General features: G+C 38.8%; 2 protein-coding genes across 2 annotated transcripts; one reads left to right on the top strand and one right to left on the bottom strand.

The window, feature by feature from the left end:
- The first annotated feature begins 8778 nt into the window (after positions 1-8778).
- LOC115685147 (protein NODULATION SIGNALING PATHWAY 2-like) lies at positions 8779-10404 on the top strand. The gene has a single exon (XM_030610162.1). The coding sequence runs from the start codon at positions 8779-8781 to the stop codon at positions 10402-10404; it is 1626 nt and encodes a 541-aa protein (XP_030466022.1).
- A 542-nt stretch (positions 10405-10946) lies between these two features.
- LOC115685097 (gamma-interferon-responsive lysosomal thiol protein) lies at positions 10947-14835 on the bottom strand. Its single transcript, XM_030610103.2, has 5 exons — positions 14227-14835; positions 12661-12726; positions 11785-11922; positions 11559-11651; positions 10947-11390 (listed from the first exon to the last, which is right to left on the bottom strand). Exons 1-5 carry the CDS (start codon positions 14494-14496, stop codon positions 11223-11225), a joined length of 735 nt encoding a protein of 244 aa, XP_030465963.1. The 5' UTR covers positions 14497-14835; the 3' UTR covers positions 10947-11222.
- Between the last annotated feature and the right edge of the window lie 224 nt (positions 14836-15059).

The raw sequence follows: 15059 nt of genomic DNA, 5'->3' as shown, positions 1-15059 counted from the left end.
TAATTTGAAGACCTGTAAAAAAGAAAATCAATTCCAATAAGGTAAAATTAATCTAATATAGGACATTTATATCCTAATGCTAAATTAGCTACTAATTGATTAGTCTATCATGCACATCGATATCTTTCCGGTAAAATGAAGTTCTAGCTTTTCTAAGTTTCACCACTAGTGCGATTCGGTCTCCTAACTCTTCTTTTGTGTAATTTGTGAAATCGAATCATTCCATTAACCATTACCAATGAAGCTGTTGGTGGTGGCATTGCTAACATGACGCGAAAGGGACATTGTTGTAATGTGACGCATACAAATGCCATAGCACCAAACACAAGGACAAGATAATAAAAGGAAAAAGTGACCATGGAAGAGAAAGGGGGCCAAGAGGCTGCCGCTACCATGCCCCACCTACAGCGAGCGTCCAGTAATGCCGAGTCAGGATTCAATAGAACTGCCAAAACGAATAAGAGAATCCAATCGCACAAACAATAAAATCCAATCGACCGATACTGTATTTAGTTTAAAAAAGCCACTTAGTTCTTATAACATAATCAACACAATGAACAGGCCAATGATAAAAACCAATCCCGCAAAAATTCATTTTCCATGTAATTATGTTTTTCGCACTCGAAATAAATGGGGGCTTACATAATAAAGTATTTTCCTATTAGGGAAAGAAAGTCTTTTCCCTATTGTATGAACACGAATAAGAAGATATCGAGTAGGTATATACATCCTATGTTTGAAGAAGGATGGTTCATACCTTATTATAGTACTCTTATCACTAATTACTAAATAACTTGAATGCGACTAAACCTTGATCAATCATTTAATCAGAGAATTGCCAGTTGGGGAGATAACATATCTTTTGACTAACCTCCAAATAATTGGTGAGGCCCCCACATTTATTTTTGTGTGTGTATATATATATTGTTATTTTTTTAATTGTTTTTTTTTCAAGACGAGCCATTTGACCACTTGGAATGATTTATGAGAGGAGAGTTGCCAGCGTCCCACTGACCAGCAGACTGACTTCGACCGGTGAAGAAGATCATTAGCGCGTCCCTTGACTCCCTTCCCACTTGCGGCTGAAGCAGCGCTAACCATGTAAAATTACGCAATTGCAAAAATTATCGTCAATCATTTTCTTTGTATCAATGATCTGGGTCGAATTTCGAAATTCCCATTTTGCATCTCCCCAACTTAGAAAACCCACTTGCACTCATTCACACTAAAGAAATGTACACCCAAATCCCTCTCTAATTCTGTTTTTTTCCCTGTCCTTTCTCTCTTTTCACACACAGCAGCACGGTATTGCAACGATTGAAAAGCAACTCGACTACATAGCTTGATATTGGCAGCGATGACGACGACGACGACACCCTTGCCCCTGTCTACGACTCACTCCCCTCTCCCCACATTTCTATCTCTATTTGTGGCGATTGCAACTCGGGATGACGAGGTTACGCAAGCTCAGCCTGAGCTCGCGACTCACCGAGGCTGTGTGAGTTCGGCCTTGTGCTCGTGAGTTGCGCAAAAGCTCTGTAGTAGATCGAGGTCGTCCTACCTCGATCTGGCCTTGAGCTGGCGTGACAACCTTAGCTGATCGTAGATTTGAGGTCTGCAACGACCTTTGAAGGAGGAGCAAAAGAGTGCGAGGTGGGGAGGGGGAGATGTGGTGATAAATGTGTCGGGAAAAGTCATAAACTTTTTACATTGGTACTAATTTAATCATAAACCTTTTGAACTAGTGTCAATTCAGTCCTTCTGGCTAATTTTGACCGGATTTTGCTGACGTGGACGCCGGTCGGCCTACATAGCACCGCCGGTGCTGACGTGGACAACTTTTAATAATATTTTCATATTTTTTCGATTTTTTTTTAATTTTTTTTTCTTCCTCCCTTTGCCGGTGATCGGCCACTGGCCATAAGCGATGGCTGGGTGGGTTGCCCCTCGCTTGGGCGAGGGTCACCGTCGCCCGACCAGGCCAGGAGAGGGCCGGCCTCGCCAAGTTTGGCGAGGGGAGCCCACGCGGGGGCTTGCCCAAGCTGCTCTGGCCTAGGCGAGGGCAAGCTGTGGCGAGGGCTTGAGCCTTGCGCTGGGCTGGGCGATGCTTGCCCCCGCCGGATATGTTGAGGGTCCAGCCTCGTCGGCCATGAGTGAGGCTCGAGCCCTCGCCTGGGCTGGGCAAAGCTCGCCCTCGCCGGTCGTGGGTGAGGCTCACCTTTGCCGTCGTCGGCGAGGCCCTCGCCAGTGGCCGGCAGGGCTTGCCAGAGGCCTCCTGGCCTCCAGTCGATCGCCGGTCCGGTGACTGGCTGGAGGAAGAAGAAAGGAAAAATAAAGTAAAAAATAAAAAAATTCGGAAAGTATTAAAATATTATTTAAAGTTGTTCACATCATCGCCGGCGGTGCCACGTAGGCCGGTCGGCGTCCACGTCAGCAATATCTGGCCAAAATTAGCCGGAAGGACTGAATTGGCATAAAGACAAAAGGTTTAAGACTGAATTGACACAAAAAAATTGTTTAAGACTAAATTGGCACCAATGTAAAATGTTTAGAACTTTTCTGACACTTTGAGCAAGTTTCTCATATGGGGGAGAGAGTGTAGATGGGTGTTGGGTTTTTTGGGTTGAGGGTAGTCTGAATTAATTTGGTAGGCAATTTAAAATTAATCTTAAAAAATGAGGACGATAATTGTAGGTTTGAAATTTGAGGAAGGTAGTAAAGTTGAAGATGGTTTTTGTAAATTTTTTTTATAATAAATTTATAAGCCTTGTGATTTTGCTTGCAGAAAATGAAAATGATTTACATATGATTGAGACCTACCTCACTCTTTATTGGAATACTCGTTTAAGATGACAACAAAGCACTAACTTTCACCAAGTGAACCGGTCAGTGAGAGCTCCACCACATGCGAGTGCCCTGATAACATTTGTTAAGTAACATAAATAAAAAATTTCAAGTTTGTTGTTATACAATTTTTTCTATATCATATGTAGTCAATGACATGGAAATAGAAAAAAATTTAAATTGAATATATTTAATAAGTATCTTATGCACACCAATCAAGGAAGACTCTATGCAAAAGTTACTCCTCATTAACATGCAAGCTTTACACACAAGTCGTACTACTTTTCATGGGGACTTCGAAAAGGGATAGGAGTACACTATTAGACATGATGTCTCTTTGAATAAATTCGAACCCACATTCCGTAGCTTCAAGTAAAGGGTACTCTTGAAAGTACTAGATTTTTCTATAGCATGACATGACCACGTTAGCACCGTGACTTAAACATTTTGCAGGTGAATTCCCTATTCCTATAATTATAGTAGAGTCTTTGCGATGCCGTAGGGGTGTGCACTAGATCCAGTTCTATCTAGAAACCAAATTGTATTGAACTAGATTGACCGGTTTAATGTTGGTTTTAGGGAGAATTAGTCCGGATCCTGATTAGAAAGCCAAAAACCGATCTACTAGGAACCAATTCAAACCGGTTCAACCAGTCCAGTTCCCGATTCTGAAGACTCTTCTAGAAGGATAAAAAATGCTTTTACTCTCATCAAAAATAGAATCTTGAATCTCAAGTGGAAGAATTAACAACATAACAACTTGACCAACATATGTTTTGTAGTAAAATTGTGTAATTTTTATATTTTCTACTTGGGATTTGACCTCATGTAAATGGGCCAAAATAGTTAATGTTTTTCTAGTCATGTAATTTTAAAACTGTCTCAAATAAGAATTTTCTTTGCTAAAAGATCAATAAAAACGATCACAAGTAGTGGATTTCATTCATTAATGTCACTTTTCCAAAAAAAAAAAAGAAATAAAAAAACTTAAACAACGTTTATCGTGCATTAGTCATATCTTTGTGACTGAAAATCGTCACATTGTTGCTTGAATACATCATAACGATTATTTATTTCTCATTAGTACTATTAATAGTATCTGTCAGCTTAAAATAGACATGGATTTTCATGAAAACCATTTTGTCAAATTTTAAGGTTTAAAAGTTGTTTAGGATTTGCTTTAGAAAAATTATTACTATAGAGTTAAAAAAAACTTCCTGCAAGACCAATTATAAAATAATTATTAGAATTGCACAAACTAAGATGGAGGGTGATATATGTGAAGTTCTTTTAGATGGTTTGTAACTAGATGAATATGATTTATTTGAAGATTGGGCCTTTACCTGAACTTGGGCCTCTCAAAACACCACAAGATGGTAGGGTCGATACAAAGGGGCCGAAGAGTTTATCGGGGTCAAAAATAGCATTATGCATTTTGTACTTTCGAACCAACCGTGTGACGCAAAACTGCGATACATTCATTTGTGCAACAGAAGTTGTTTTACGAAAAATAAATAATTTATCAAATATGTTCTTAAAAATGATCATTTATATCGATTTCGGAAATAGATGAACGAAAATTATTTGGGATAAGAACAATATGAGTGTCATAACTTTCATACGGCGCTCACTTGAACGCTATAACTTTTTTTTTGCTCACTTAAATATCACAAATTTAAAAAATCGATCACTTAAGTGCCATCGATATTTGCCTTGCTGAAAAATCTGATGTGGATGCCAGCTGTCCTACATGGCCTTGGTGCCGACGTGGACAACTTTTGATAATTTTTTTTGCTTACTTAAGGGCCACAAATATGAAATATCAATTACTTAAGTGCCACAAATTTGGAAAAATCAAACTCTTAAGTGCCATTGACAATTTGCCTTGTTGGAAAATCCATTGCTAGCCTCGCACATATCTGGCAAGGGCCTTTGAGCCCTCATCATTGGTTGGCGAGGCCGCCACGGCCCTAGGCGAGGTCATCACGGCCTCACTGCGAAGGCCCTCACTTGCAGACGGCGATGGCCTCACCTAGGGCCTTCGTAGCTCCGCTAACCGAGGGTGAGGCCTTTGCGGCCAATGCACAGAAAAAAAATAAAGAATTCAAAAAATAATTAAAAATAAATTACAAAATTACAAAAAAAATCCATGTAGGATGATTTGCTGGTAGTGGCATTCAAATTATCGATTTTACTTCATTGTGGCACTTAAGTGAGCGAAAAAAAGTTGTGACACTTAAATGAGCACCGTACGAAAGTTATGACACTCTTACTGTTCTCACCCCAAATTATTTCAAGGTCTACGAAGATGTTTAAATATAAATTGTTGTTGATGATAAAAATATTTTTCATTGGCTAATTATTTCAGAGAATACAAGCGATCATTTTAGGGAAAATATTTATTTAAATCATTCATTTTACGCGAAACAAACAAAAACCTAAGGAGAACATCAAGAGAGCCCAGAGTTTCAGACCTTTAGAATATCTACTTGGAGCCATGTTCACTCAAAACTTTAAATTGATAGGTTGACTGCTCTAAATCGTATTAATTTTTTATGTGAGGCTTCGTCTAACATCCCGCGAATGTATATATTATGTATATTTTTATTATAAACGAATATGGTGTATGAGTTAAGAACAAGTGTCCACCAAGAAACACAAAGTAGTGTAGGCAGAAGCATGCAAATTCCCCATTTCATGGCGCCTACCAACGAAGAAAGAAGCCAAAAGAGTCCTCAACCCTCAAAATTATGGGAATAGGTCTTTGTCATGGTTTCTCTTACATGGCAGGATGATCATATCGAAAAGATCAAAAAAGCCCAGTCAACTTTCAACTTTCTCAATTAATTACCACACTTTGCTCTAAAAATTCCATATTTATCTTCCAACATAATTCATCATTTTTATATTGGAGTAGACATGTGGACCATCTACACCAAGATTCTTGTGCATGGCTTACAAACGAAGCAAGAAGTCAAAAGAGTCCTCAAGTCATTAGTAACTTGTGGTGATGAGGCGTTGACTGTTTTCTTCGATTGCATTCTTGGAAAATCTTCTATCAACTGAGGACAACTGAGGTATACATGTACCATAGTTCCAAATTGTAGTTCCAAAATTTATATTATAATCACTACCTTACATTAATCCTATGAATTGAAATCTTGTCCAAACACCAAAGACTATAATTGAATTGGGTAATACCATTTTTCTTTAATCATATGAATTTCTGACGTGATTCATATTTTTCGTATTGCATATTGCGTATGTATAAAATTTATCATTTGGACTAGGGAATTCGTTAGCTTCCTAACTGCTTGACCTCAACTGAACCTATCACGTATACAAGAAGAACATTTACCTTCTAATCCCAAAAATTTGAATACAAATCCTCCAATAATTAGTCCATGAAAAACTACCAAAAAATCAACCAAAATCATTTGACCGAACATATTTGATATTCTTTTCTCTATACTAAGTTTTTTCGCAAATGAGACATTCTAAGAAGAACTTCTCTTTTGGTTAACCCTAACTGCCAGGGACAATGAATGGGCAAGCTTGCGGTCAAAGACGACGGCAGAATTCCATTATCTTGAGCCCCAAAACTAATTCTTTTCCGTTCTGGTAAAATTTCATTAAGTGTTGGCGAGTATAAAAAACTATTGATAGATAAAATGATGTATAACTTATTTTTCCAAGTAAGATGCGAGTTTGACCCAAATAAAATGTAAGTTGCGAGTAACTTATTAAGATTTTTATGAAATTACCAAGTTTTTTTTAATAATTTGCAAATTACAATTGTTTCTATCAACTTACGAATATTTACTAAGTTTTACATAAATATACCAACCTAATTATCCAAAAAGTCCTAAACCTATTATACGGCAGTCTATTCAATTCTAAACATTTCAATTTAGTCTATATAATCCTAAATCTTTTGACAATTTATCAATTTAGTTCTTCAAGCCAATTTTGGTAAGAAATAGATAACGTGGACGCTAACCGCTTTAAGTGGTATGGCCGGCGCTAACATAGAAAGCTTTTGCATTTTTTTAAAAAAAATTCTGAATTTTTATAATTCTTTTTATTATCTTCTTTTTTATGTTTTCTTTTTTCTTTCTTTGCTTTTTTTTTTTATTGTTCTTCTTTCTCGATGGGCTGGCGGGGCCTCGTCAATGGCTGGCGACCCTCGCCCAGTGGCGAAGGCCGTCGTAGCGCTCACCTAGTGGCCAATGAGAGCATCGTCTAGGCCCTAGCGAGCCTTGCGAGTCGTTTGGGGAAAAAGAACGGTAAAAATAAACATAAAAGAAAGAAAAAAAAAATTGTACACGCCAGTGCTAATCGTACCATGTAAGACAGCCAGCTTCCACATCATCAATTTCTGGCCAATTTTAGTCGGAATGACTAAATTGGCAAATTATCAAAAGGTTTAGGATTAAATTTGCCAAATTATAAGGTTTATGACTACATTGGTCGCTGTACAATAGGTTTTTGATTTTTTAGATAAATATCCCAACTCTTATATGTATACCATACTCGTGGTCAAAATTAAATGCCTATAACTAACTCAAATAAGAGTTAGTAACGCAAAACAAGTTGGTAATTTAATCGGAGAAAAGTTGGTAACCACTCCAATTAAGGTTGAACAATTATAAAACAAGTTAGTAAATTAACAGAGTATTAAGTAAGTCAAATAAAAGTTGGTAACTCAATAGTGAAGTTGGTAATTTTATGATAAACCAAATAATTGTTGGTAAACAACTCGAATGTAAGTTTTTAAATCAAAACTAGCTGGTAATTTATCCGGAGAAATGATGGTAAGTCACACAAGCAAAGGTTGGTAAATTCATACACGAGTTTATGACCTTAATGCGTTTTGTAAGAAAATAAATAAAAGTCGGTAATAGATAACAAAGGTTGATAAATTAAAAAAAAAATCAAATAAAAGTTAGTAATTAGTTCAAATGAAAATCGGTAATCCAAAACTTATTGACAATTTAATCGGAAAAAAAAAGTTGGCATGTCACTAAACAAAGATTAATTTTTTTACATGAGAGTTGGTAAGTATAATGGTTAAAGATATGAAAATACCGATAGTTGGCCAACTGTCGGACAAAGTTGGTAACTTCATGAAAATATGAGTAAGTTATCACAACAAAGTTTTCGGGAAATCAAGTCACCGGTAATACTTCTAATCAACGGTGTTTCAAGACCTATAAACTCTTTTAGAAATCTACTAGCACGGTAAACGAAAACTCATCTTTTTAAACGAAACGGTAAAAGCGTCCACGACCGAATTGCGACTTCGCGTTTCGGACCCGAATGGCGTCCCGTGTGCTTGGCGGTATTGGTGTCACGGTACCGAACCCGGCTAGACTAATCAAAGACAAGATTGGTTTCGAATTTTTTTAAAAAAGTTGCACCTAGAGTCTATTCATTGTTGAATTACCCCACACATAACTTACTTCGACAACACGGACCATAAATATTCCCTAACGGTGTTGACCGTAGCTGTCTTTCCTCTCATTTTCTCACTCATTTTCAGGACAAAGAGCTGTTTCATAGGACTCGTATTCCTTCCGGGTCTTCAATGCTAGCGACACTGAAAACAACAGACTAGTTATAATACTAATATGGAACCAATTTGATCGTTCGTGAAAACTACATCGTCCGCACCCACGCAACCTCGCGGAATCTGCCAAGCGAAGCAGGAAGATTTGAACGAGGAATTTTGTTGGAACCAAACTCCTGATGGAGAAATGCATAAAAAAGACTGAGGATGATTTGATTGGTTTCATTTTTATATGATGTCCTTTTCTCTGCATTTGTTTAACCATAGATCTTAATATAAATAGTCCCTCATCTTTATCAACTAATCAAACCACATCCAGATATCCATCTCTACACCTGAAACAAGGTGAAAGACCTTCCTGAAAGATGATGATGCAATCGGAGTTTCCTCCAGTTTCATGGCCATTTCATGATCCCAACAATTCAACGATCATCCCACCTGGAAACTATAACTCGAATCTTGATTTCCATGCCAGTGATTATGGTATGATCCCTTCGCCAATGAGCTATATGACTGGCGATTCGATCGTCCAATACGGCGTGAGTACTGCTTTCGACACATCATTGGGAGTTGGGTGTGAACTTGAGGATTTCGCCATGGATTTCGAAGGATTGGAGGCCTTCTTGAACGGTGATGAACCTGAGAAGACTTGTGATTACTCGGAGATGAGCGACGGGAGTTTCGCTTCGCAACAAACGACAACCGAGGCATGGAGCCCGAGCTCTATGTCGAAGTCGGAAGTGTCAAATTCTGCGGGCGTGTCTGTGGCAGGGTGCTTGCCCTGGACCTTGCCTGCCGAAGAAATGGAGATTGACAACTTGCTCGGCCTCCATCACCTGCTCAAGGCCTATGGCCAGGCTGGGGATGATGAGCATAAGGAGCTCATGGAGGTCATCTCGAGGCGCATCGCCGAGAAATCGAGCCCTTTGGGTGAGGTGCTGGAGCGGCTCGCCTTCTATCTGTGCCAAACTCCAGAGGACCCGAGCGGTTACTTGAGACGCGAGTCGTGCAAGAACTTAGAGGCAGCTTTCCTCGCATTTTACCAGGCGTTTCCCTACGGGAGGTTCGCTCACTTCGTGGCAAACTCAGCCCTACTCGAGGCGATGCCCGATGAGGCAGAGACAATCCATGTCGTTGATTTCGATATGGGAGAAGGTATTCAATGGCCACCGGTAATCGAGGCCGTTGCGCGGAGGAACAAAACGTTGAAGCTCACATCATTGACTTGCGAAGAAGAGTGCGGTCAAGATGCTCAATTGAACTGGAATTTCGACGATACGAAGAGGCGACTTCACGATCACGCTCGATCATTCGGCGTGAAATTGGAGGTTGATAGCAAGAACATTGCAAATCTAGTGAATGAGCTGAGGAAGAGGAATGAAGGAGACTCTAACAAAGAGTGGATGGTCTTCAATGGTATGGTCGGATTACCTCACATGGGAAGGACTGCTGCAACTAGAAGAGTGAATGATTTCTTTAGAGTGGCCAAGGAACTTTTGGCCGATCGTGCTGATCGGTTAGGTCGTCCCGCAGGGATTATAACTTTCGGTGATGGAAACGGATTCGAGAAGCTTGAGAACTGCTCGACCTTTGGGGATTTTTTAGACCATTGCTTGAGGCAATATCATTCAATCTTAGAGTCAATGCAGTCCGATTTTCCTCCTCAGCTTTCGGAGTCACGAATTGCCATGGAGACTCTCTTCGTTGCGCCATTCATCTCGTCTCTTTCGTGGCTCCACAAATGGGGCGAGACAAGAAACGGGAGAAACACGCCGGTCACGCAAGGCCTAGACCGGTTGCGAGTAGGCAGAGAGACTGTTGTGGAAGCCCAGGAAATGCTGAAAGGGAAGACATCTTATGAGGTGAAGCTTGGAGAACAAGAGAATGAGATAGTCCTGGGATGGAAAGGACAAGAATTGGTCAGATTTTCTGCCTGGGAATATAGACCCAAAAGATGGCAGACAAATTTTCTTTCTAAAACATGTTCATAGAAGCAAATTGCAGCAATATGTTGATAGACAAAAGAAAATTAAATTAATTCGGTAGTTACGGAATTCGTTGTAAAGATCGCCCGGCCGGATAATCGAATGGTTTCGACATTTTTTTATACCAGTACTTTGTCTGTCTTTGAATTGTAATCTCAATGATTAATTAGTCTGAGCATGTACTGGAGATTAAAATAGACAAATAACTGGTATGAGAATGAGCAAAGAAGATGCTGAAGAGACATGTTCATCTGAAACGAGATGACCAATTCCAAGAACAAGCCAGTAAGTATCAACCAAGTATAGTCTTCATCTCAAAACAATACGTGCTTGCGAAATACGTTATATCATTTCCTCGTTCATGCTATAAATCGTCACATCATGTTATCTATGTCTGTATAAATACATTATTACAGAGTTCTGACAAAAATAGTCTCTAATATTCAATATCAGCTTCAAAGAAGAGAAAGAGATTTATATTTCTGCTTTTTTGCTTAGGTGGCAGGACATGAGCGGTCGATGTAAATCTATTTTTTTATATTTGGACAAGTAGTAAATAGCTTTTGTATTATAAGATGATTTTCACTATTCAAGCTCTAGAGGTGGATTTAAAAGAACAGCAAAAAAAGAAAAAAAATTCACTCACCCAGCTGACTTTAGAAGCATCATATGCTATAAGATGCAAATCAATTGTATCTACATCACCATTCTATTGCACGAGAAATGAGCTATAATCACTCCATAGAGAGATAAATAAACATTAATACCATCTTTTTATAATTCCTTTTTTTTTTCTGGATTTTGGTAATTTAATACCATCTTTGTTATTGGAGCCCAGGAGTGACGTTTCGTGCTGCGCTTGCATAGCAAACCCGACTGGACCTAATCTCCTCCCTGGAGGAATCGATGGTTGCCGGAAGCGACCTGCACGCCGCCGGTACGCGATTGCCTTTGTAGGCTTTGCATACATAGCTCACGAAATTTGGGAAATCCTGAGACAGAGAGAGAGAAAAATAACCTTAGTCCCATGGAGAAAGTGACCATGGTGACGATAATGAATGGCGACGGAATTACAATTTAACTCATCAGTCATTGCATTGATTGAGCGTCTTGCGCGCATATGTTTGCATGCGTAATCAGACGGAGATGTGTTAACTAACCTCCTGGAGCGGTTGATTGTTAATGAGCACCCACGGGACAAATCTATGTGGCGGATTGAGGCGAGCGGTTTCGTCGGCGTTCCTCCGCTCGAGCTGCATTGGAAAGAAATTTTTTTCGAAATCTTCTTTTTTTTAATTTCAGATTGCAATGTCAAAGATGTAGGAGGAATAAAAAAAAACGTAATAATTGTTGCATGAATTATATAATTAGAACAAGCAAAATCACCTTAATTCCATCGCCTCTATTGTAACAATCGACCGGAGCATTGCTGAGGCCCGCCGCGCCCAAGCAGTTGGACCACTCGCTGTGCCTGCCCTGCAGGGTCAATTGCTCCACGCAATTGATGAATCTGAAATGCCGGTTCTACAAAGCATGTGAAAGTCAATTTGTCATATGATGTGTGCGCCATACTATTCTTAAGATTTCAACACAATCATATCGCAATGAAGATTTTGATTCTATTCGATTCGAAATCTAAGTCACATCCATAAATTTGGCATGCAAATCGACGGGCCATTGAGTCAAGCAGCAACATTGACTCGTCACTAAATCCACCAATTCTATTGAGCCGGGATATACTAAATCTTACTCATTAAATAAAGCAATTCCTAACCTTTTTAATGATGTGTATGATCTAACTATAGTTTCGTAATATCTAGTGTGAAATACTATATGTAATATAGTCCAATGAGAGATAAATAGATATGTAAACTTTACGTTTTGTGTCTTAACATGATAATTATTTTTTTAACATATATATTGGGTAACAGTATCTTAAGCATAACATGTATTTCAACTCAACTATCCATTGGTCGAGAAACTATTATAAATCATGCAATACAATTCTTTTTTTTTTTTTTACTTCTCTACTTCCAAATCTTACTGCTTGACAATTTGGAGACTCCAGTTCTAGATTCATATCTCAATTTGATAGAAGTATCTAAGAAGCTGATATTACTTTTATGAGCATGGTTGGTTATATTCTATTTATATCTACATATTAATTAATAAATAATGGTGCATATGCCAGTGTATTAATGAAGTCTTATATCTCAGAACATATGCATAAGTCTTGCTTTGGAGGAAAAAAAGGGTTTTTACCACGTCCGGATAGATGGTGATGGCACAAGCTTCAATAGCATTTAGTTGGCATTCATCTGGTCCATGCTGCAAAATTTGCACAAAATTCAGATGGAGAAAAAAACACGAAGTGAAAAAATTACATAAGAAAAAGAAAATGATGTTATGTTCATTTTATTTTAACATGCTAGATTCAAAATTGAAGTGTCATATAGCCCATTTTATACATTTTAAATCATAGATTTTATCATACCATAATAGACTTTTTAGATTGCTCTTGTAAGAATTAATGAAGAATCTCATGAATGTCGCTCATTCAATAAAGTGAAGTATAATGTACCAAAAAGAAATGAGTCAAAAACAAGTTTGATTAACAAGACTGACGTGGAAAGGCACAACATTTAAAGAAATTTATATGTGTAGGGTCCATTCTATATCATATATAAAGCCAACATTCGAATCTAGTGTCCATCTTTCAGCTGACCAAAATAGCCATGTTCTTAATAAACACATTCCACAATTTGCCTTTACGGTGAATGTTCGAGCGAATCGAGAGAGTATTTATAGCGGGATAAAAATGTCATTTTTTTCGTCTCCACTACATTTTCATGGCAAAATATTTTTACGAGGCAACTTTAATTTAAATTTTTTTTCTCTAGCACAAGTGTGGCATGTGGTGCACTCCTTCTAGTGTGTATTAAATTAAATGTGCAGCATTAAAAATGAGTAGTTCATATAATTACTAATTTTCACTAAACAATTTCTCTTTTTTTTCATTACCACCCAAGATTGGAAGGAATCCTCCATGTGCATTGTGCCACCAGAGCGTGGGGGCAGGACCTGTCGCACCATTTATTGCTCTCGTCCCACCATACCAACTTTATTCAATTTTTTTTTATGCAAGGTCACCAAAAAAAGAGAGAAAAATATATTAGAATAAAGTTGACTTTATGCAAAATTAGGGACAGACCCAAGTTCATATTGTGAAATGAAATGTGAAATTTATGGAGCCACCGTCCGTTGTTGCTAAGTTTTGAAGTATTCATGTCCTCAAAGGTACAAATTATTCAAAAAAAAGTATTTAAATAAAAAAAATTCGCAACACCAGCCTTGGTTTTTCGGCCAGCCATTGCTTGTGACTCAATGTCAAATGTTTGAAACTGAATCTATTAACTTGTAACAAGTTGCTGGGTAGCCACCTCAAGTGTTAAGCAAACCAATATAAAGAGCATATTGTGCCGAGTACTTTGAGCATAGAAAATGAAAACAGGCCCATTTTCGAGTTCTACAAACACCCGATTATTTACTAAAAGATAAATATTAGTATTCATTGTGTGTTTGAGTATACTTTTAAATCCGCGTTCGTCAATATATTAAGAAAAATTACCCACTTAACCAAACTGTGTCTTAATTTTTTTGTGTTTAATACGTAACTAATGGATGGATAGCATCTAGTAATTACACGTATATGCAGCTTTTTAAAGATAAATCAAAGAATATTATTACCAAGAAAACAACAGAAGAGAGAAAATGTTGAAGGGAGGCGGGAGTGGATGAAGCAAAAGAGGGAGGGGAAGTAGCAGTAACCTGGCAAGACAGGGAGCCGTCGGGCAAGATCCAGCCGTTGCCCCAAGGGACGAGCTTGAGGTCGACGATGGAGATGAGCCCCGCGTCGAACACCTTCGACAGCGTGTTGACGATGAAGTTGGCGCAGTAGGGGCAGAGGGCCTCGTAGTAGAGGCTGAGCGCCACCCTCTGATCCGACTGCGACGGAGACACGAGCAGCAGCAGCAGCAGCACGAGCACGAGGCTCGTCGGGGCGAGGCGAGAGCGGCGAGAGAAACTGCCATCACCCATCTCTCTCTCTCTCTCTATCTCTCTGGTGTGCTCTTCTTCAAGTTCGAGTGCATTGATAAAGTATTAATTATAAGGGTCGAATCTGTTGGTTTTTCTGGGTTTTTTACTCGTCTCTTTTTTATTTTCTGGTTCAAAGATTCTTCTGATCTTTTCAAGATAAAAAAGGATTTGATGGGGCTGACATCCGAGTCACCCACCACTTCGGGATTCGTTTTAAAGGGTCAATGAAGCGCCGGCTGCCCGTTTAGGCGAGCCCGTCGGCGCACCCGGTGCGAGCAGGAAAACCCAAGACCAGAAACGCGCCTGAGTACGGGTTCATCCTCGGCGGACTAATCAAGATTTTCTGAGATAAAGAATAGATTAGAGAATCGGACGTGTGATCCTCGATTTATAAACTAAGTCTTTAAACTCTCGACTAGTAGTAGTCAGTCACCTTGTTGGTAAAGCCTAACTGGACTTAAGAGGAGGAGGAGGAAAAAGAGGTCTCTGTGAAAAGAAACTATCGCCCTCAAGTCAAATCACAAATCCATGTGTCAGTGCGATCTACTTTATAATCCTTTACT

Source organism: Syzygium oleosum, unplaced genomic scaffold (genome assembly GCF_021117445.2).
Source record: "Syzygium oleosum isolate NSW1041296 unplaced genomic scaffold, Sole_v2.1 Sole_v2.12, whole genome shotgun sequence".
NCBI classification, from domain to species: domain Eukaryota; kingdom Viridiplantae; phylum Streptophyta; class Magnoliopsida; order Myrtales; family Myrtaceae; genus Syzygium; species Syzygium oleosum.
Note: the sequence above shows the minus strand (reverse complement) of the source record. Positions and strands in the feature narration are given on the sequence as shown.